Source organism: Mustela lutreola, chromosome 7, assembly GCF_030435805.1.
Source record: "Mustela lutreola isolate mMusLut2 chromosome 7, mMusLut2.pri, whole genome shotgun sequence".
Lineage (NCBI taxonomy): Eukaryota > Metazoa > Chordata > Mammalia > Carnivora > Mustelidae > Mustela > Mustela lutreola.
Window position 1 is genome coordinate 150820492 of NC_081296.1, and position 20076 is coordinate 150840567.

At 57.3% G+C, this 20076-nt stretch overlaps 1 protein-coding gene and 1 non-coding gene across 7 annotated transcripts; both read right to left on the reverse strand.

Annotated features, from left to right (window-relative positions):
- Positions 1-155: 155 nt before the first annotated feature.
- LOC131837023 (uncharacterized) lies at positions 156-19689 on the reverse strand. 6 transcript variants are annotated; one of them, XM_059183219.1, is made up of 13 exons: positions 19570-19687; positions 14275-14559; positions 10368-10929; positions 9752-9872; positions 8690-8782; positions 7939-8039; positions 6416-6508; positions 5807-5939; positions 4253-4366; positions 3884-4039; positions 3315-3439; positions 2655-2752; positions 156-1778 (listed from the first exon to the last, which is right to left on the reverse strand). In XM_059183219.1, exons 2-12 carry the CDS (start codon positions 14504-14506, stop codon positions 2674-2676), a joined length of 1809 nt encoding a protein of 602 aa, XP_059039202.1. In that variant the 5' UTR covers positions 14507-14559; positions 19570-19687; the 3' UTR covers positions 156-1778; positions 2655-2673. The 6 variants fall into 6 exon arrangements, 4 of the variants coding, with proteins under 4 accessions (XP_059039202.1, XP_059039199.1, XP_059039200.1 ...); XM_059183216.1 differs by having other exon boundaries at positions 9752-9875; positions 19570-19686; XM_059183217.1 differs by lacking the exon at positions 19570-19687 and adding an exon at positions 14949-14969 and having other exon boundaries at positions 9752-9875.
- Positions 14827-14933, reverse strand: LOC131837440 (U6 spliceosomal RNA). Its single transcript, XR_009356048.1, has one exon. It is a non-coding gene; the product is annotated as a U6 spliceosomal RNA (small nuclear RNA).
- Positions 19690-20076: the final 387 nt, after the last annotated feature.

The following is a 20076-nucleotide window of genomic DNA, read 5'->3' on the forward strand; positions in this document are numbered from 1 at the left end:
GATCTTGGCCGAAGGGAGACTGTGATGTGCACTTCAGAGGAGAAAGTGAGCGTCAGACTTGGAAGTCTGAGCCACACCTCGAAGGAGGAGAATTTCAACAGATGGGAAGAGACCCCAGGGATGTGGAACAGGATGTGCAAAGATGAAATAATCTGTTTGAACTGTACGAATTTGTCATTTTTATTGGGGGGAAACATGTTCAAACTTCAGTAATTTCAGATGAGTCAACCTCCAGCAAGCACGTGGGCAGAGGAAGAGCCCGGTGCAGCCAGACCAGTGGTTCTCAAAATACATTCCATGGAACCCTAGGGTCCTGAGATCCTTCAGGGGACCTGTGAGGTCAAAACTCTTTCCACTATACTAAAGCATTGTTTACCCTTCTTGCAGCGCAGACAATTGTACCCATGGTCCAAAAGCCACAGTGGATAAAGCTGCTGGAACCTTGGCCCGTGCCAAGGCGGGGACAGCAAATTCTAGTACCCCTCACCATCATGCACTCACAGGAAAAAAAAGTCCATTTTCACTTTAAAAGTTACTGACAGGGGCACCCGGGTGGCTCAGTAGTTAGGCGTCTGCCTTCGGCTTGGGTCATGATCCCAGGGTCCTGGGATCAAGTCCTGCATCAGGCTCCCTACTCAGCAGGAAGCCTGATTCTCCCTTTCCCACTCCCCCTGCTTGTGTTTCCTCTCGTGCTGTCTCTTTCTATCAAATAAATAAAATCTTTAAAAACAAAAATAAAATTTGTCTTATTTTTAAAAATAATAAAATAAAATGTGTTGATAAAAGGATAAAATAGTTACTTTTATTAAATCTCAACCCTGAGTACACAAATGTTTAATATTCTCCATGAAGAAATGCACGGTTCATCGCTAGCCCTTCTACTGCCCCATGAAAGGCAGTGGCTGCCCTGAGCAAAAGTACCTGTGGAGCCCACTGTTTGAGTTACAAGCTAAACTAGCCACTTATTCGACACAACACCGTTTGGGGTTTTTTGTTTGTTTGTTTTCTTTGTTTTTTTTTTTTTAAGATTTTATTTATTTATTTGACAGAGATCACAAGTAGGCAGAGAGGCAGGCAGAGAGAGAAAGGGAAACAGGCTCCCTGCAATCCCAGGACCCTGAGATCATGACCTGAGCTGAAGGCAGAAGTTGAACCCACTGAGCCACCCAGGTGCCCCTGTTTTGTTTTGTTTTGTTTTGTTTTAAGATTTTATTTATTTGAGAGAGAGAGCATGAGCAGGGGCAGGGATAGAGAGAATCAGACTCCCCACTGAGTAGGTAGCTGGACACGGGGCTCAATCCCAGGGCCCCAGGATCATGACCTGAGCCAAAGGCAAGATGCTTCACCCACTGAGCCACCCCAGGTGCCCCTGGAAAACCATTTTTACTTGAAAGAACGACCAATGGACAGACTGTTCAGTTGTTGACGGCATTTTCTTGAGAATGGAGGATGTGGGCTGGCTGCTTCAGAGTAAACAACAGACAGTATTTGTTGCCAATGATAAAAATTTGAGACCTCAAAGCAAAAATCAGGATTCTGGAAAACTTGTGTCTTCCAATGTGAGCCTGGGATTCCCAACTGCTACAGACTCTTCTGATGAAATTGATGGCAGCATCCACAATGGTGCTTTTTGGATAGGGTATGATAAAACGTGCCAACACCTGGATCCGTGTCACTCCGTGGACTGGTGTTTGCCAGGTGACAAACACTCGATGTCACAAATTCACATATGGGTAGAAGAGCCATTCAAAGTGCAAGATGGGCCACAACGGATTTTACTACAACAGAGCATGCAAAATTCATAAAACTCATCCAGCTGCTTTCAGAATCCATGTCCTAATCTTTAATCAACTACTACCTGTCCAGTTTGGGTCTGGTATCAAAGAAGAATAACAAATATGTAAAAGAGGCATGACAGTACCCTCCCCTTCCCCAACAGGAACTAGTTTATGAATGGCTGGACCTTCCCCACAGGCTTCAGCCAGAGCCTGTCGCAACAGATTGGACGCAGCAGCAGACATGAGGATCTACCTGTCTCCTACCAAGCCAGACAAAGCCATTTGCAAGCATATGAAACAATGACACCCATATTAAGTTCATTATTATTTCAGCAAATACTTAAATTTTTTCTCTTAAAAATCATTATTTGTCATGTTAACATGTTATGGGTTTATTATTTTTAAATTAATATTTCTAAATTAGTGTTTTATAAAAGTTTTTTAAAGATTTTATTTATTTATTTGACAGACAGAGATCACAAGTAGGCAGAGAGGCAGGCAGAGAGAGGGGGAAGCAGGCTCCCCACCGAGCAGAGAGCCCGATGTGGGGCTCGATCCCAGGACCCTGAGATCATGACCTGAGGTGAAGGCAGATTCTTAACCCAGCTCAGCCACCCAGGCACCCATCTTGGTTTTAATTTCTAATGTGATATATATAATCACATAATCCACGGTTCTTCAGTTTAGTAATTGTTCAGAGTAAAGGGGTCCTGAGACCAAAATATCTGAGAACTGCTGGCCTAGGCCACAAGGTGAGGCTGTGTCTACTGAAAACAAGAAGATCACGCTCCGGCTGCCCCTTGACCCGGCTCCCCACCCTGCCCGGGGCTGGACCCTCTCCTGGCACCTCCCCTGGAGCCTTGCAGCCTGGGTCACCTTGTCTGAGCTGGGGATATCAGCAGCAGCGGCAGCAGGACCTTCTATAAACCTTGATCTCCTCCAAGTCCACAGAGCTGCGTGGCTGGTCCTGTGTGCTGGGAGGGGGGAGACAGCCTCTGTGCACCTGTGAGCTCCTGGTCTGTGCACCGTGAGTGTGCGCAAATGGCGTCTGGAGCACTATCTTCCAGGACAACTGGACACTAGCAGACTCTCCAAGACCCCACCCCCCTTCCCTCGGGGGACCCCTAGGCAGCCTAGCAGGGAGCCCTGGGAATTCTGAGAAGAAGTCAGGACAGGAACACTCTGAGGGTCCTGCCCGGTGAAGCCTGGGAGCGGGGAGCAGCAGGGAGACGAACCTCCCTGAGACCCCCACGTGGGTGACTGTCCTGCCCTGCCTGCAGCATTTTGTTGGGGACTCTGGGCAAGTCCTTACCCAGACCCTTGCTCTCTGGCCTCAATTTCCCTATCTGGGAATGGGGGTCACTGAGCTGCGAGACTCCAGTCTAAGGTCGCAGTGCCTGGCAGAGACTGACCCTCCGTACCTAGGGACTTGTGCCTTTGGTGTGGCCTTGCCCCGCTGGGCCCCAGCAGTGCCGCACCTTCGCAGGCTTCCCCTCCCCCTCTCGACCGTCCCTCTCCCCTTATTCTCCCTCATACCTCACGTAACCCGGGAATCTGTCCCGGAAGGAGGCCAGCCAGTCATCCACGGTCTCCTTGTTCTTGTTCTCAGTGGACTGGAAGATCTCCATGATGGGCTCCTTCGGGTGGGCCAAGCTGAGGTCCTGCAGGGAGCAGCTGTGGGGTGAGCCCAGGCCCTGTGTTCCCAGCCTCCTCTCTTAGGAGGACCCACCCGCCTCACCCTTGTGTAGGCCCACACCCCGGGTCTACCCTTCAGGCCCAGGGCCGGCACGGCTGGTCAGGGTTCTCCAGTTCCGCTGACGTTACCTCCTGAGCTCCCCACAGGCTTTCTTGGGCAGGGGGACAGGGGAGGGGGAGCTGCCTTCCCCTAGCTTGCGACCTCCCCACCCCCATCGCTCAGCCTTTGCAGTGAAGGCAGGTGGCCCCAGCCTCAGATGTGGGATTCAAGGCCCAGTGCTGGCGGGCCTGAGCATGGTTTGGGTGAGGAGAGCACACCCAGCCCAGGCAGGGGGCCAGGAGAGACAAGATCTGGAGAGGGAGAACAAAGCCCCACAGCCCCTGGCCCACCTGAGGGGCCCGCGGCTCACCCTGTGCTTCGTGAAGATGTTGTGCAGAGCCCTGGTGTCTGTCTGCACCTGATGTTGCAGGCCCTCCCACCTCCTGGGCTCCAGCATCTTGAGGTGGGTGGCCAGGGCAACGACATACTCACCAAAGACCACCATGTGCAAACGTCGCATGGTTCTCTGCTCCCCCAAAAGAACAAAGAGATGGAGAGGCCTGGGGGAAAGCTGTCCGAGGACCTGGTCTCATGGATGGGGCTGGCGGGCTGGCAGGCTGCCAAACAGATACCTCTCGCCCAGGCCCGGCAGGGGCCTGTCCCCACCACCATTCGGATGGAAACCCTAACTGGTTTCTTGGCAAGTCAGTGCCCCCCACCCCACAAGCTGGCCTCCTACCTCGTACGTGGCAGTGGAGTGCACGGTGGGGCAGCCCTCCAGGCCCTGCCACGGGAACTGCAGAGCTCCAACCAGACCCTTGTTCTTCTGCCCGAAGTGGTCCCTCAGCAGACTCTGAGGACAGGAGGGTCTGACGTCACGGAGGCCCACGGCGCCCGGCTGGCTCGGCTCTCTCCCACCCTTGCCTACTCTCTCCAGCCTCACAGGCCCTGCCTCTCCTCACTGGGCGCGCGGTCCCGGACCAGAAGGGACCACACGGAGGGAGCCAGTGGCGCATCCACTGTCCACCCTCCCCCCGCCAACTCCCGGGAGCGGCCCAGATTCCTAGTGCAGCCCTTGACTTGAGCTCCTCCTTGGTGCCTCCCAAGTCCGCCCAGGTCTCTCCCCTGGGTCCCCACACGACCAAGGCCTCACACGGGACCTCCATGATACCTCTCCCTCCAGATTAGCCTCCTGAGACATGGGACAAGGGCCTGCTTGGTTCTCAGTGGACACCAGAGGGGATGGGCAGAAGTGGCAAGGCCAGCCTGCTCGGTGTTTAACCAGGGGATCCAAGAAGTCCCCTGGCATCCCCGCCCACCAGTGCCCTTCCGCAGCCTCATCCACCTCATCTACAAAACAGGGTGCCAAGGCCAATCCATGAGCTCTGTGTAGAGAAGGACCCCCTGGCTCCAAATGACTCCAAACAGGATGGTGGGATTGACTAGTAAGGTCTGCCACGGCCCAGGGAGAGGCAAGGCAGCATGTCAGCATTCCTGGAAGGGCACGACCTCGCTGGGTCCTCCCAGGCACTCAAATCTCTGTGGAAAATCCAATGGCAGATGTCTCAGGAGCCGGTGGCGCAGTGGAAAACGGATCACTGGACAGAGCTGCAGGAATGGAGACCCGCCCGCTACTTCCTCCTATCTTCCACCCAGGAAGCCCCATGAAGACAGTGCCCTGAACCTTCAGTTTGAATGAGAAATGCCTTCCCGTGATTTCCACATCCTAGGAGACCACCTTGCCCTCTCAAGACGTCAGCTCTGGGGCCAGCCCCTGGGTATCCTCGGGGACTGCATTTTCTGGGGTATGTGGCAGCCACAGCTCAGGGGAGACGAAGGTGGGCAGGCAGAGGCTCTGGGACATAGTGAAGGGACTCCACCTGCCCTGGGTGCAGAACCAGATTGGGAGAGAGGGAGAAGGTGTCAGGCCTCAGCTGACCTGGCAGGAGAGCAGTTGCACAGGTGGAGAAAGGAACAGGGGACAAAGGAAGTTGCCCTCAGGGAGGAGGGAACCAGGCCTCAGAAGGGGCAGAGAGCCCAAGCCCTGGGTGTCCCAGCCCATCCACAGGGACAGGGCCCCTCCCTCAGGCCACTCAGGAAGCTGGCCCTGACCTTCTGCTCCAAAGGCATGGGGAAGGCAAGAGGCCTGACCAGCACCTTGCCCTGTCACCCCAGCAAAGGCTCTGCTGGGCTGGGTGCAAGTCCACAGAGACACAGGCAGGCACCTCCTGGCTAGGTTCTCTGGGAGCAGCAAAGACCCCTCAGGGGAGCAGGGGACAGAGGGTGGCTTCACCTGGCACAAGGCTCTGACTCTAGGCAGGAGGTGATCCCGGCTGTGGTCCTCAATGTCATGGATGGTCCCTTGCACACAGGGGCCCAGGTCCACCAGCGGATCGCGTTTCTGGGTCAGCTCCTGCCACGTTTCCCTGGTGGGGCAACCAGTGGGGTCCATGGGGCCTGGCCCAGAGCCTGCCACAGCCCCAGGCTGCACACCACCCACACCGGTGCCCCTCTCCGCACTCGGGGACGCCCCCTCATTTCTGCTGCTGTTGCTGTCTGACCTATTGACAGACTGTTGTATCCACGTGGCTTAAAATGCCGAAGGTACGGTGGGAGACTCCTCTGCCGGAGGCAACCAGGGCCACCGACAGCTGGCGTTCCCGTACGCACACGGGGGTGTTCGCCCGCTTCACGCACACGGGGGTGCTCGCCCGCTTCTCCACGCGGTCCACGCGGACCTGCCGCCTGGCCCGCCTGCTCCCACTGGCGCCGCCCGGCCCCGCCCACCGGCCCCGCCCACCCCTGCTCTCCGCCCCCAACACACCCACCGACAACGCCCACACCCGCCACACCCCGACACGCCTACTGGCCCCGCCCACACGCGGGCCGCACCCGCTCGCACCTGAGGATGCAGCAGTTTGCCAGCACGTGCAGCTCCGGGAAGGCCCCAGCGACCGCGTTCTGCTGGATGAAGCCGACAGCCTTCTGCTGGTAGCTGCGGTGGCGGATGGAGATGAGTCCCTGCCCCCAGCCCGGGCCCCCAGCCTGGCCCCCCCAGCCGGGCCCCCCCAGCCGGGCCCCCGAGGACCTGCTCCCTCCCCGCTTCACTGCCGCGTCCCTAGCAGAATCACACATGTGGGTGACCGCACCCCAGCTGTCCGACCCTGCAGCCGGATGCTTCCTAAGGACCTTTTCATGTAATGCTCTCGGTGACCGTTAGTGGTAGATGCTTCCAGAACAAGACGGGAGTGGTTTTTCCCTGTGGACGTGGGAACTGCCACGAATGCTGTATTTGAGAGCTGCGCCCGCCCCCACCCCCGCAGGGAAGGAAGGGGAGGGAGGGGAGGCAGTGCTCTGGGAGCCAGGCTGGCCCCTCCTCCCGGAGAGTCGGGGTGAGGCCTGGGGGTGCGGAGCTCTCAGGAAGGGGAGGCTGGCACCCCCAGGCCTGGGCTGGGCCACTGAAGCTCGCTTACAACAGAGAACTAGGAGAGGATGAGGGACAGCACACTCCTCCCCAAAGACAGGAAAGAAAGGGCACCTTCACCTGTCTGAGTCCCAAGAACACAGATCAACCTGGCCACCCTGCCACATTTTCTTAAACATTTAAAACCTGGCTGGATTTACTGAAAAATGCAGGTTTGGTCTCTCTTCAGTAACCTGCTTCATGTCTGCCTGTAATGGAACCTGTGGCAGGTGAACACAGCTTCTCTGAAGGCCCTAGAGAGAGGCGCCTCGGGATGTGGTCTACACAGTGCTCCGTCTGAGACTGGGGGAGCCCACAACACGGACCCCCCAGCTCCAGCCCTGGCAGGAAAGAGGCAGGGTCCCCACCCAAACCCTGAGGCCAGGGCAGAGCCGGGTGTGTGGTGCAGGGGTGTGATGGTGAAAAGCAGACGAAACAGGGAAGCTGGTCATCTACCAGGTCCCTGGCCAGGATCCGCAACCGAGATAATATTTGAATGAAATATTTTTAAAAAATCAAAATCAGTCCAAAGCATCCTTCATGAGCAAAACAGCAAATTTTAACTAAAGACAGAATTCAACCCTGTACATTCATGACTCTCCCAATCCTAATCCTGCTGCCCAGTATGGGAGCCACAGCCCCGTATGGTGTTTAAAGGTCAATTAATTAAAATTAAATAAAATTTAATCATGGTGTCTCCATGGAACTAGCTCGACGGCCACACGAGGCCAGAGCCCCCGTGTCAGACGATGCCGCCATGGGACATTTCCAGAGCTACGGCGGAGGTGAAGCCAGCCAGACTGGGAGCACCCAAAGCTGATGCTTGAACTTTCCCCTGCTTTGGGAACTGGCCAAGCACCTGGCGGCCAGTGGCTGGAGGCCGGGGCGGCGCTCGCACTGGGGTTCTGTGGACCCAGCCTCCCATGCCGTCTTCTCTGATCAAGGACCACCTTTTCACTTACCTTTTCAGAAAGTCTGAAAATGTTTCCAGAACCATCCCTTGCACCTGGCTACTGATAGGTAGTCCCATGGGTTGTGCTGCATTCATGCCTTCTTCCAGCAGCTGTCAGTCAAAGCAAGTGGGCTCTCAGGGGGACCCAGGAACCTGTCACACAGCCAGTGGACCCCAGGAGACTGTGTCCGCCCTCAATATGACTGACACTTTTCTTGCAGGAAGGGCTGGAAGGGCGGACATGCACAGGCTGCCCAACACCTGTGCCACTCTGCAGGTGGCCCAGAGCAGACACCCCCCACCAGGCCCTCATCACCCTTCACACCCCCCATCTTGCCAGGCCTCGCTCGCTCCCTGGAACCCCCCACCATGCCCCTCCCTTCACCACCACCACACACGCTGGTGGCCTCTCCTCCTCCTGGGCTGAACATCCTTTACCCCAGTAGGGCTCCACCCTCTCCCTAAGGCGTCCCCAGATAGTGATCCCAGTGCAGGTCCTACCTGAGGCCCAAGCGAGACCGTGAGTTGAGACATTCCAGGAAGAGGCCCCTCCCCAGAAGATATGCCCAGCAGCCCTGCCCTGGGGCCCCTCAGACTCTGATGCTTCGATGCCCGGAGCCCGCCCTCCACCGTGCCGCCCATCCTTGCTGCAGGAGTGCCCCACCGCCTGTCAGTCATCCCCCTCACCAGGCCAGGTGCTCGGGAAGGGGCCAAGGACCCACCCCGTGTGGCAGGCTGGGAGGGTGCAGACTGGTGCGTACCTGGAAAACGTCGAGAAACGTTGGGTGGGAACACTGGGCCCACTTTTTCAGATCGTAGAACAGGACTCTGTCTAGATGCTTTCTCAACTCTTCCTGCCCAGAAAACAGTAAAAGCAACTTCTATCCCCGTTCCTCTCTGGGGCACACCAGATCCAGCCCTCAACTGAGGACGGGGGAGAGGCTGAGAACCGGAGCCAGCCCCGGAGTCGGCCAGCGGCCTGAAATCCCCCCAACCCCGAGGGACCCAGTTCCGAGTAAACCTCCGCTTTCACAGCCTCCAGCCCTCCGACACACAGCACATCCCTTGACAGATGGGGTGTGGGAGAACAGGGAATGCTAAGACCCGTCTTCCTTCATTCAGCCCAGACTGCAGCTCCACAGTTTCGGGGGGAGCCACGAAGGACAGGGGGCCTCAAAACCCAGGGGCTTCAAGGAGACAGAGCCCTGAGTTCATAGCCAAGGAAAAGGCCAGACACTTATATACCAGTTACTGGAAAGTTCCAGCTAAATCGATACCGATTCTTTATGGCACCATCGTAAAGCTTTTTCTCTCAGTCCATGAGCTAAGAAAGGCAAAGGGCTTCCCTGTATCCTGAACATCTCTTCCACTGGTCCCCAGGACTCTTGACACGTCTGTGCCAAGACCAGGAACACTGGTACAGGAGATCACATTGGTTAAAAGCGATCACAGCTGGAGAGTGCACTGTCCCCTCCAGTCCTCCTTGTGTCTGCCTTGGATTCACCACGTGCACCCACCTTGGGGCAGCCAGCTTTCCACCCGGGGCTCACCGGCCCTGCTCTGGAGCTGCTGATATGGAAGAAGCCAGACGGTACTCACTGGTCAAGGCAGAGACCTCCGGTCAGGCGCTCTCCCTATGGGCCCACTAGACCATGATCCTCCCACCTTGGAGCCACGGCCACTGTTACCTCCCACGTGACGGTGCCCAACCGCCACTCCCGCAGCCCCCCACCCAGGGCCACCCTGGCCCAGCCTCTGCCTGCTGGGCCCCAGATGCGGGACGAGGAGGCCTCTGGGTGACAGATACTGCTGGACCCATTTACCTGGATCAGCCCTACCAGCATCTGCTGCATTTGGGACATCCAAGTAACAAACATCAGGGGGTCCAGGAGGTGCCCAACCACTGGCTCCCAGGAGGTCCGGGACGCTTTTGCAAGTGTCTCCCTGCTGGGTTAGAAGGAGCCGTGAGGGGCCAAGAGCTGAGCCGGGTTGGCGGAGGGGCGGTGGCATGGGCAGGGCACGGTGCTAAGGGCAGGGCACCCCAGGCCGGGCCTCGCCCCCTCCCCGGCCTGTGCTGCCTGCCCCCCAGCCCTGCACAAGCCCCGTGACTGGAGAGGGCAGCCAGGGTTGAGAAGTGGGAGGGAGAGTCTCCATTGTTGTCGACAAGTCTCGGCGGTCTCACACACACACGCGCGCGCAAACACAACCCCCAACGCGCTAAACACCATACGCACACCACGCAGCAGACACACAGGCACGCACGAACACAGGCCTGTGCACACGCTGTCCCCAAGGCTAGCTGCGTCCGCCCTTCCCCGACCACCGGCCCCGCCCTGGCGGCTCCTCCGAAGGCTCTCCGTGGACCACAGCTCTGGCCCGAGGGCCTCCCCCAGAGCAGTGGCCTCGCCTAGCACCCCAAGATCCCCCAAGAGGACTCACCCAGGCTGCTCGAACAAGTTGGTCTTGCCCCAGGTGTACAGGACCTGACAGCTTTTCAAGTCGGCACCGCAGGACTGAGTGAGCTCGGAGAGGCGGCCGAGGAGAACCTCGTGGAAGTACATCCTGTAGACCTCCCAGAGGCAGGTCCCCAACCGGCTCGCCCGCGGGGACCCCAGGCCCTGTCTCACTGCCTTGTCTAGCTTCTCCAGGTACAGGTCCAGCTGGTCCTTGGGGCCCAGGGTGGGCACTTGGGTCTCAGCATCATTTCTCAGTAGCTTATTCAGCTGACCAGCCCAGGTGGCCACTCCGCCGTCCTGGGGGGCACTGGCCTTCCGCCTTTCGGGCTGGTCCTGTGTCCACTCCACAGTGGCCAGCACCGCCCGGAGCTTCTGCTCCAGCTCCTGGCTGGGCCCGGTGCCATCCAGAGCCTGCTGGACAACCTGCCACATGCTCCGGGCCACAGCCTCATACTGGGCGCCGCAGTTCTGCCCTTCCTCCTCCAACCTGGAGATGCTCTGGCAGGCCTCCAGGAACCACCCATCTTGGACCAACTCCAGGAAGCCTGGAAGAAAGAGAGCAAAAGGACAGCTCAGGTGCCTGGAAGACCTGTGGATCTGGGAGGGGGAGGGGCGCCCTGAGTCGGGTGGGGGTAGGCTGAGCTGTACGGAACCCATCCATCCGGGAACCGACAAGAAGACCCGGAGGAGGTTTCAAAAGCCTTTGGGAAAGAAGCGCCTCCTGGCCAGTCAGGATCAGAAGGCCACAGGCTTATTACAACGGTTGCAGAAGACCTGTGGGCTTCCAGTATGGCTTCTGGAGCAGAAAAACCTAACAACCGCAGTTTCTTCCCGAGAACCTGTAAGCTCCCAAGGCCCTGCATGGTCCATGCCTTCCTCAGCTGTGGGCCTGCGAACCCAACACGGAGACAGCAAAAGCACTTTCCCCACCAGAGGGCCAGAAAGGGAGGTCCAGCAGACTTAGTGAAAAATGTTCTAGCAAGGGGTTCTCATAAGGAATGCATACGCATGTCTTTCTTTCTTTTTTTTTTTTTTTAAGATTTTATTTATTCATTTGAGAGAGATACAGAGACAGAGAGGGAAAGAGTGAGCACAAGCAGGGGGAGAGGCAGAGGGAGAGGGAGAAGCAGACTCCCTGCTGATCTGGGAGCCCCACATGGGGCTCCATCCCAGGACCTGGATATCATGACCTGAGCCAAAGGCAGGCACTTAAACCCTCTGAGCCACCCAGGTGCCCAGGAATGTGCATTTCTGACAGGTGCCCAGGAGGTGCTAATGGTGCTGGTCCTGGGCCTCCTGCTGTGCCCAGAGGGAGAGACGGGAAGGGAAGGATTCTGCTTTGGATCCCAGAGGAACCCCACCATGACTCTCCAGCCTGGAGCTGCAAGAGGCTGGTCCAGTGAGACTCAACACCAAAGGAGGAATTGGTGGGCAGGGTTGTCCAAAGCATTTGAACACTCAGACACCAATTCTTCTGGACTTTAACTTGAAAGGGCATTTTTGAGCTTTAACTTTTGGAAATTTCAAAGTGAGAGGGCAGTTATATTCCAAGTTGGGGCTCAGAGTGACTTTCTGTTGTCAAGGGCAACATGTACTCCCCTTTCCTATTTCTCCTTTCTGACAGCTGGAATTTACATGTGAGGCCAGGACCTGGGCAGCCATTCTGGGCCATGAGACAGGAACCCCATGTGGAGGATAATGAAGGAATACAATGGAGAGGTCTGGGTCTCTGAGCCCTGAGAAGCCCCGAACCACCCACTCAAATCTTCCATGAGAGAAGCAAATTTTATCTTGCTTTATCTTAAGTCCCTAGTTCGTTGGGTCTCTCAGTGACAACATCTGAACTTATAATAATACAAAGAATTGAGGAGGAGTGGAGTATGGGATGGAAATTATTTTGAATCCAAACAGGACGGCCTTCCACACATGTAATTATTTTGAGTCCCTATTCCATCTCATAGACAGCTCCTTGTTGCTAGTAATTAATTAGCTTAGACTCAACACTAGGAACTGTATGTGCGGCAACCTCTGTGGCTTCACCAGACGCAGGGCTGCTCGGACATGCTTCCCTTTCCTTCCAGAGCCGCACCGTCCAACACGGCAGCCCCAAGCCCCACGTGGTTACTGAGCCCTTGAAATGGGCAAACCTAGCTGCTGTCAGTGTAGATCACACAGCAGAACTCAAAGACTTAGTGGGGGTGGGGCGGGGGGAGAGAACAGGTTAAATATCTTGATTCTAATACTGACGAAAAGTTGAAACATGCTGAAATACTATGTTCGCTATATTGGGCTAAATAAAGTATATTACTGAAACTAACTTCACCTGTTTCTTCTTACATTTTTAGTGTGACTCCTGAAAACGGCTCCCGCGCTATCTCCCCAGGACAGCACTCACTCCTCTAGAACCCGCTTGCTCCCTCCCTCCAACATAGGCCCCTGCTTATCCTGCACCAACCTGGCTGTTTTCTGGGTGGGAGGCCGTCATCCCCCTACCCCAAAACAGAAGAGCTGATCTTACAGAGCCCGGAGACCTCCCGGGCCTTGTGCAAACATGGCTGCATCGGTACCGTTTCTTCAGCAAGGATACTGGGGGGCATGGGTCAGGCAGGCAAAGGCAGACATGGGGGTGGGGGCCGCTGTGGTGTCCACCCGTGTCCCAGGCAGGCCCGTTGAGCCGAGCACAGCTTGGCTGCTCCCGGCCACCAGCCCATCTCCTGGCATCACAGGCCAGCAACATGAGGGGCCGGCAACAGCTGGCCAGGGAACAAAAGTGAAATGTCCCTGAAAAGTGACCATCCTGGCAAGGTTGCCTGATGTTACCAGTTACAGGGCAAGCGAGGATGGGGGCAGGGGGGACCCTCAAAGATGCCATCGCCTGTGAACCAACTGATAAACACTTGTCCCCTCTTGAATGACTATGCCTGGTGCCAGAGACGGAAAGGAGCTGGTGACATCTTACGGCCCAATGACCTCACGCTCCCAGGGCCATTCTGCAACTTCCCCCGGCCTCAGGGAAAAGCTGAAGCGTTTGCCCCTCAGAAAAACATTCCCCAGATTGTCAAGGCCCCAGCCCCTCCCACAAACCCACAGCGGACCAGAGCTTTCATAAGCAGCCCAGTCCCCGCCCTGCCGTTGCACTCCAGGTCATTCAGCGAGCTTCTCTGGGCACAGACCCACGATGGGTCACGGGGACACAAACACGGCTCAGACACAGACGCCCTGCACACAGCTCCGACCCCACCCCGGGCCCCTCTTCACTCACTCCTATAGCCCTAGCCTGGGGCTCAAGCCGGAGCATGCTCTGCCGGTCCGCATCGCAACCGTGACCTTCTCGGCGGCTGCAGGTCCAGGGGCAAAGAGCCCCGCCACCCTGAACCTTGGTTTTGCCAGCTTTGCCACCGGGAGGTGCTTCTCACAGGGGTGGTGACTACGGGCCTCTTCACTCGGCTTCAGTCCCTCTCCTGCTCCCCCCACACCATGTCAGAGGTCCCCTGGGCTCGGCTACCCGCACCGCTGGTGTGGAGGGGCCGGCGAGCAGTCCCGCTCACCTTGGGGGTGCTGTGCCCGGTCCCCTCCAGGCGCCCAGAGTGACATCTGCAAGGCTGGCACGTACAGTAAATACTGCACGAAATGATGAACACGTGAGCAAAAACCTGAAGGAACGGGATAAAGGATCCGGATATAAAAGTGAGGCCCAGGGACGCCGGGGGGCCCCGTCGCTCAAGCGTCTGCCTTCGGCTCTGCTCGTGGTCCCGGGGTCCCGGGGTCAGCAGGAAGCCTGCTTCTCCCTCTGCCCGCCCCCCCCCCCACCCCCGGCTGTACTCTCTCATGTTCTCTCTCTCTCTCAAATAAATAATCTTTAAAAGAAATACATAAGGCAAGACGCCTACCTTTGGAATTTTCTGTCAGATGAAAAACATCGTGGGGTCTTTTGTTTCTGAGGAATCGTCCCGAAAACCCTGTGAGCCACTGTGCCAGCTTGGGAGGACGGCCCTTGCGCTGTTGCCTCGGGTCCCCCCGGGCATCACTGGGCAGGATTTGTTGGAGCTCGCTGCTTGCTTTCTCTTCTTCCAGCCTGGGTTTCTTCTTGCCCCAGAGGCCACTTCTTTCCAGCCGGTCCATCTCTCTGCCTTAGTGTCCGACTGCAGCCGGCCTTAGAGAGCGCTCCCACCAGCCTGCAGCCGAACAAAAGAAATAAATAGGAGGAAGCTGTAAACTGCCGGAGAAACTTCCTCTGCGTCTACAAATACAGCTGTTGGGCGCCTGCACGGCTCAGTGGGGTAAGCTTCTGCCTTTGGCTCAGGTCATGGTCCCAGGGTCCTGGGATCGAGCCCCACATCAGGTTCTCTGCTCAGTGGGGAGCCTGCCTCTCCCTCTCCCTCTGTCTGCCCCTCCCCCTGCCCGTGCGCTTTCCCCCAAATAAGTAAATAAATCTTTTTTTTTTTAATGTTGAATGATTCATGAATTTGTGTGTCGTGGTCACGCAGGGGCCGTGCCCGTCTTCTCTGTATCCTTCCACTTTTAGTGTAAGTACTGCTGAGATGAGAACGCTCTGTTTACTTACGGTAAGACACGCACAGCATCCAAGTCACTGTTCCAGCTGTTTGTACGCAGGCCATTCCGCGCTGCGGCTAACACCCCTTTACTGAGCTGTGCAGCTGTCCCCACCATCCATCTTCAGGACTTTTTGGTCATTGCAAACAAAAACTTATCCCCTTTGAACAGGAACCCCCATCCCTCCCGCCCCAGCCCCTGACCCCTGACCCCCTACTTTCTGGGTCTCTGCGACTCTGACCCTTCTAGGGCCCTCACAGAGGTGGGACCACAGGGCATTTGTCCTGGTGTGGCTGACACCATGTCCTCAAGCTTCACCATGTTGTAGCAGAATTTCCTCCCCTTTTGTTTTTTTAAGATTCTATCTATTTATTTGACTGAAAGAGAAAGTGAGAGAGGGAACACAAGCAGGGGAAGCGGGAGAGGGAGAAGCAGGCTCCCCGCTGAGCAGGGAACCCGATGCGGGGCTCGATCCCAGGACCCTGAGATCATGACCTGAACCAAGGCAGAGGCTCAAAGACTGAGCCCCCCAGGCGCCCCTCCTTCCTTTTTAAGGCTGCGTCGTACTCCACTGCGAGCACGGGCCGCCCCTCTGTACAAACTTGTGTGTCCATGGACACCTGGATGGCTTCAGGTGTCAGCTCCCGTGGATAATGCTGTCGAACGTGGACGTGCAGACGTCGGTTCAAGTCCCTGCTGCCCGTCTCTAGCAGTGGTTGTGTTCTCACCGACAAGGGCATGATCTCTGCTGCGGTTCTTGAAAGCCTCTCTCTCCTTGGAAGCGCTCACTGCCCAGGAGGCCACACTGGATCCAGCCACCCGCAGCATCGCCCAAACCCTGGAGCGGCTTCTGTCCAGTGTGGGCCAGGGCCACCTTTCTCCCTCTGGACCACCCTCTCCCCAGCCGCAGTGACCTAACGGTGCCCCTCTGGGCTCTGACCTGACAGGCCGGCCCTGCCTTCCACATCCAGCATGGAGACTCGGCTCTGCCTCCCCCAGACGGCAGTTGTCAGCCACTAGCCAGGGGGCCCCTAGGACACACAATGGGGGTCTCCTACCTGGACCCCACACAGCCCATAGGAGTGTCCTGCTGCTTCTGTAACAAATTACCGTATCATAGAGGCCCAAACTGCACAAGCTTTGTGTGCTTCTGCTGTGGAGTCCGAGTTCTGGCTGTGTCCCTCTCCATTTCCTGGGTGCCCCCCTCCAGGTGCTGCCTGCCCTCGTGCCTCATGGAGCCTTTCCTCTAGGCTGCAGACCCAGCAACTCCCGGCTCACATCTGCTCTCGGCTCTGCCTCAGTCTCCCCCTGCGAAGGACCCCGTGATGGCCGCACGCCCCCCCAGCCTCCCAGGCTGGGTCCCTCTGTGAGGTGCCCCACCAGCAGCCTCATTTCCGTCGGCTTCTGTCGCTCCCCTTTGTGGTGGAACCAGGCGTGTGCGCGGGCGTCTTGGGGGTGCTGTTCTGTCTGCCACACACCCCCTTAGCTGCAACCCGCCCCCCGGCTTCACTGCATGACTTCCGGGAAGCGCTGGATGTCTCCACGCTCCAGCGGCCAAGGGTGGGCCACCAAAATGGCCTGTGGATTATTTTAAATGAAAGCTATTTGGGAAGGTCCCTCAGACCCTCCTCTGTCCCCCGAAAGCAGAAAGTAAGTCCCCCCCATGAAAGGTGCCCTGTCAGTAAAGAAAAAGACAGCCTCATCACCAGAGATAGGAAAGTCAGAGCCAACAAGGCCATATAAACAGCTGTTAGATATTCACTAATCTCCTACTTCGGTCCAAAACCCTTTGGTTTTTTTCCTCCAGTGGATCTGTCTCCGGTCACTTTAATTCTCCTTCCGGCTGGGTGGAGAGGAGTGTGTGCTCCCCTACAGCACTGGTCCCTCCAAATCCCCCCTCCCCACCAAGGCAGTGGGATCCGGTCTTTGCTCGAAGGGATCACACACAGCACAGTCCCGTGGCCTTGTCATGAGGGCCCATTTGGCGTGCAAGAACAGTCCTCTGTTTCTAGAACAGCGGCCTAAGGACTGCCCTGGCTTATCCGCCATCCCCTATGGTCAGTACTTCCTGCTCACAGAGACAGAAACGCGCATGTACCCCTACTGCACGACGGGACACGGTGACAGAACACACGGAGTTCTCGGGGGTCTGGCCACCGCCATACACGCATACCACAATATCCCCCCGTGTGTGCAAAATAGGGCTTCTGTCCCGAGCGGGGAGCTTGTCCTGGACAACCTCCTTCACTCCCTGACAGCGGCACGGGGCAGGCCCTAACTGACAGGTGCTGCGGGAAGGTGCTGGAACCCGGGTTTAGCCTGGGGAGCAGCTCCTCCTAGAAACTCTGGGGGCGAGGGATGCTCCCAGAGTATCCTTTTTTCCTGATCCAAAGACCTTTGGGCTGTGAATGTATCCAGAATCCAGAACCAGAGAGATGCTCCCACAGCCTGAAGGGAAGTCCGTACACATGTGCCTGCCCAGGCCGCACCCGCAGGTGGGAGCGCTCACATGCGTTCTGATGAAACGGGTCAACCTTCGGGGGCCTTGGCGAGGCTGTGGGGACAAAGGGGTGACCAGCAGGGACAGGAGGGAGAACCAAGAACAAAACCAACCCCTCAGCTGGGCTGGGGCCAGCAGAGGAGCTGCCACCACCCCCCCTCACTAGACGCCTCGCTCCTGTAAACTGATAAACCCCAGACTTGGGAAACTCTTGGGGCCAGAAGGTGGGTCGGCCAGGCCGGAGAGAAACGGTCTCTGGGAATCCCCGAAGGTCCCATTCTGTTCAGGAAGGAAAGGGTTTTACTTTCAGTTTTGCTTACCATTTTTCTGTGGTTTCTCGGAAACCACTGAGTTCTCATTTCTTTTGTTCAGCACAATCTTGGTGGATAAGCTCATGCTCGACACAAACACCTGCTCCCTATGGGTTCTCTAGGCCCTTACAGGACACCCCAGGGCCCACACAGCCCACAGCCGCCGCCTGCGAGGACGTCCTGCCCTCCCCCCGTCTAGTTCCAGGGGCTGCCTGGCCGGCTCCTCACGCCCCGACGGCACTGGAGGGACCCCAGGCTCCCCTCAATGCCCCCTCCCCTCCACGCTGCTGGGCACACCGCTGGAGGGGTCCCAGGAAAGCCCGACCCCAGCCAGCTGCTTTCACGTTCCCACAGCACAAGTGAGCTCAAGACGGAGACCCTCCCCATGACTCTGAGGCCCCCCCAAACCCTCCAGGCCAGTTCTCTCCCTTGGCACCTAAATTCCCAAAGCCTTCCTACTAGGTTCACCAGACAGATTGGATCAAAGCACCGTCACCCCCTTATCCTCGCTTCGGATGGGTGGGACTGGGAACCCGGCCGTGCATCCCCATGGTTCCCATGCACCAGAAAGTGGTCCCCTCGGCACTGGGGGAGGGGGGCATGTGCCAGACCCATCAAGGTTTTAAACGTGCCCTCAGACCACAATCCCACTACGAAAACTTCTGACATCCCGGCAGAAAGATGCCGATTCGCTGCACTAAGAAGACCGTAGTGTCTTCATGGAAAGCTGAAGCCACCTATAGGCTGACGAGATTCCTCGCTGAGAGAGGACAGAGCCAAGGGCAGCGCTCACGGCTTCTAGAGAGCACCCCTGCTCCCTGCTCAGGGCCCACCTTCCTTGCCGTGGAAGCCGGCAAGACCACATCCCTGGCCGGGCATCCCCTCTCTTCTTCTGACCACACCTGGGAAAGCTGCCCACCCTTAAGGACTTGTGTGATGCCTCCGGGACACTCGCAGTCACATCTGCACAGTCCCTTTCTCCACACCCCATAGTCGCATGCCCCAGGGGGTTGGGGCGGGGACATCTTTACACCTTTCCTGTGACTCTGCCAACCAGGACAGGACCCCCTGCAGACGGCTCGGAGTCACCCCCGTGGTCCTCACTCCCTTCTCTGGCAGCATCCTTGATCCCTCGGGGGGACAGACCGTGGGCTACTCAGCCACCCCTTCTGTTGGAAAATAAATGGAATTTTCTCTTGGGGCCACTTAAAGATAAGCCTGGTGAAATCCCAAACACGTCTTTCAGTACTCATCAGTGACTGATCATGAAGCCGAGACAAGGATTTTTAGCAAGCAGCAAGTTCTACACTGGCTCCCTGACCCACGGAATAAAGGTTTTCGAGTTAGAAAAAGCAGAGGCCAATCGAAAATAAAACAAGTGCTCAGGGGGATCCTAGAGATGGGGGCGCCATCAAAGACAGACACACACTCCCCCCTAACTCCAGAGGGAGATAACCCTGCCGCCAGCTCCGCGACCCGCCAGTCCGACCCCCTCATACAAAATCCTCCCAAAGTGGATGAAATCCGGTAGCTTGTCTCTGTTCCCACCACGGTCCCATCCAGGCACAGACCAGCGACTGCATCCAGATCCGGTCAACTCACCCCTACGCAGCCGCACTCCTGTACCCCAAGGTCTCAGTCACAATTATGAGGGGACCTTGAAGTCCTAAATACCTTTTGGCCCATCCCCCCTCCCCTCCTCCCCAATCCTTCAGTGCCCCTGCCCACCCCTTCCCTCCCTCTCCTGCTCCTCCTCCGGGAGGCAGGCCAGCCCCCAAGACAAGAACAGAACAGCCCCACGTGTACCCCATGACCCTGACCTCTCTACGTCTTCACTGTTCTGCATTCCTCTTCCCAAAGGCTGGTCAGCTGCATAAGCTCGGGCCTGGAGCTGGTGGATGAAAGCCTCTCTGAGGCCACTCCCCCTGCACCCCTCCTGCGTCATGGGGGCTGGGCCAGGGCCCCCGCAAGGCCCACTGACTCTGAGGCTGGGTGACTCCCCAGGCTTTGCTCCCCTCTCAGGAGCCGTGGGCCTGCTGGCAGTGGCCCCCACAGCCCCCATCTGTGATCATATTTCCAGGAGTGGAATGTGGAAACTTGGCAGCGGGCTGTTCCCATGGTGTTGCCTAAGCGGGGCTGGGGCCCGGAGAGAAGGGACTTTCCCCACTCAGATGCCCCTCAGAACCCCACTCTCTGTAAAACTCCACAATTCTCCTTATTCATGGTGGTGCCCAACTTTCCCTTTCAGAATCTGCACCCGTGTCTGTCTCCCCCCACTCCTGGCGGCTGCTGGCTGAGGGGGGTGCAGGCCCGAGTGGAGGCAGGCC

Bases quoted from the DNA above. Each gene is read 5' to 3' on its own strand.
- LOC131837023 (XM_059183216.1), bottom strand. From the start codon at position 14,506: ATGGACCGGCTGGAAAGAAGTGGCCTCTGGGGCAAGAAGAAACCCAGG. The intron at 10,930-14,274 runs GTAGGCGTCTTG...TCTTTCTTCCAG, and splicing joins TCTGACAGAAAATTCCAAAG to GCTTCCTGGAGTTGGTCCAA. The intron at 2,753-3,314 runs GTATGAGGGAGA...CCCCCCTCCCAG, and splicing joins AGATTCCCGGGTTACGTGAG to CACACAGGACCAGCCACGCA.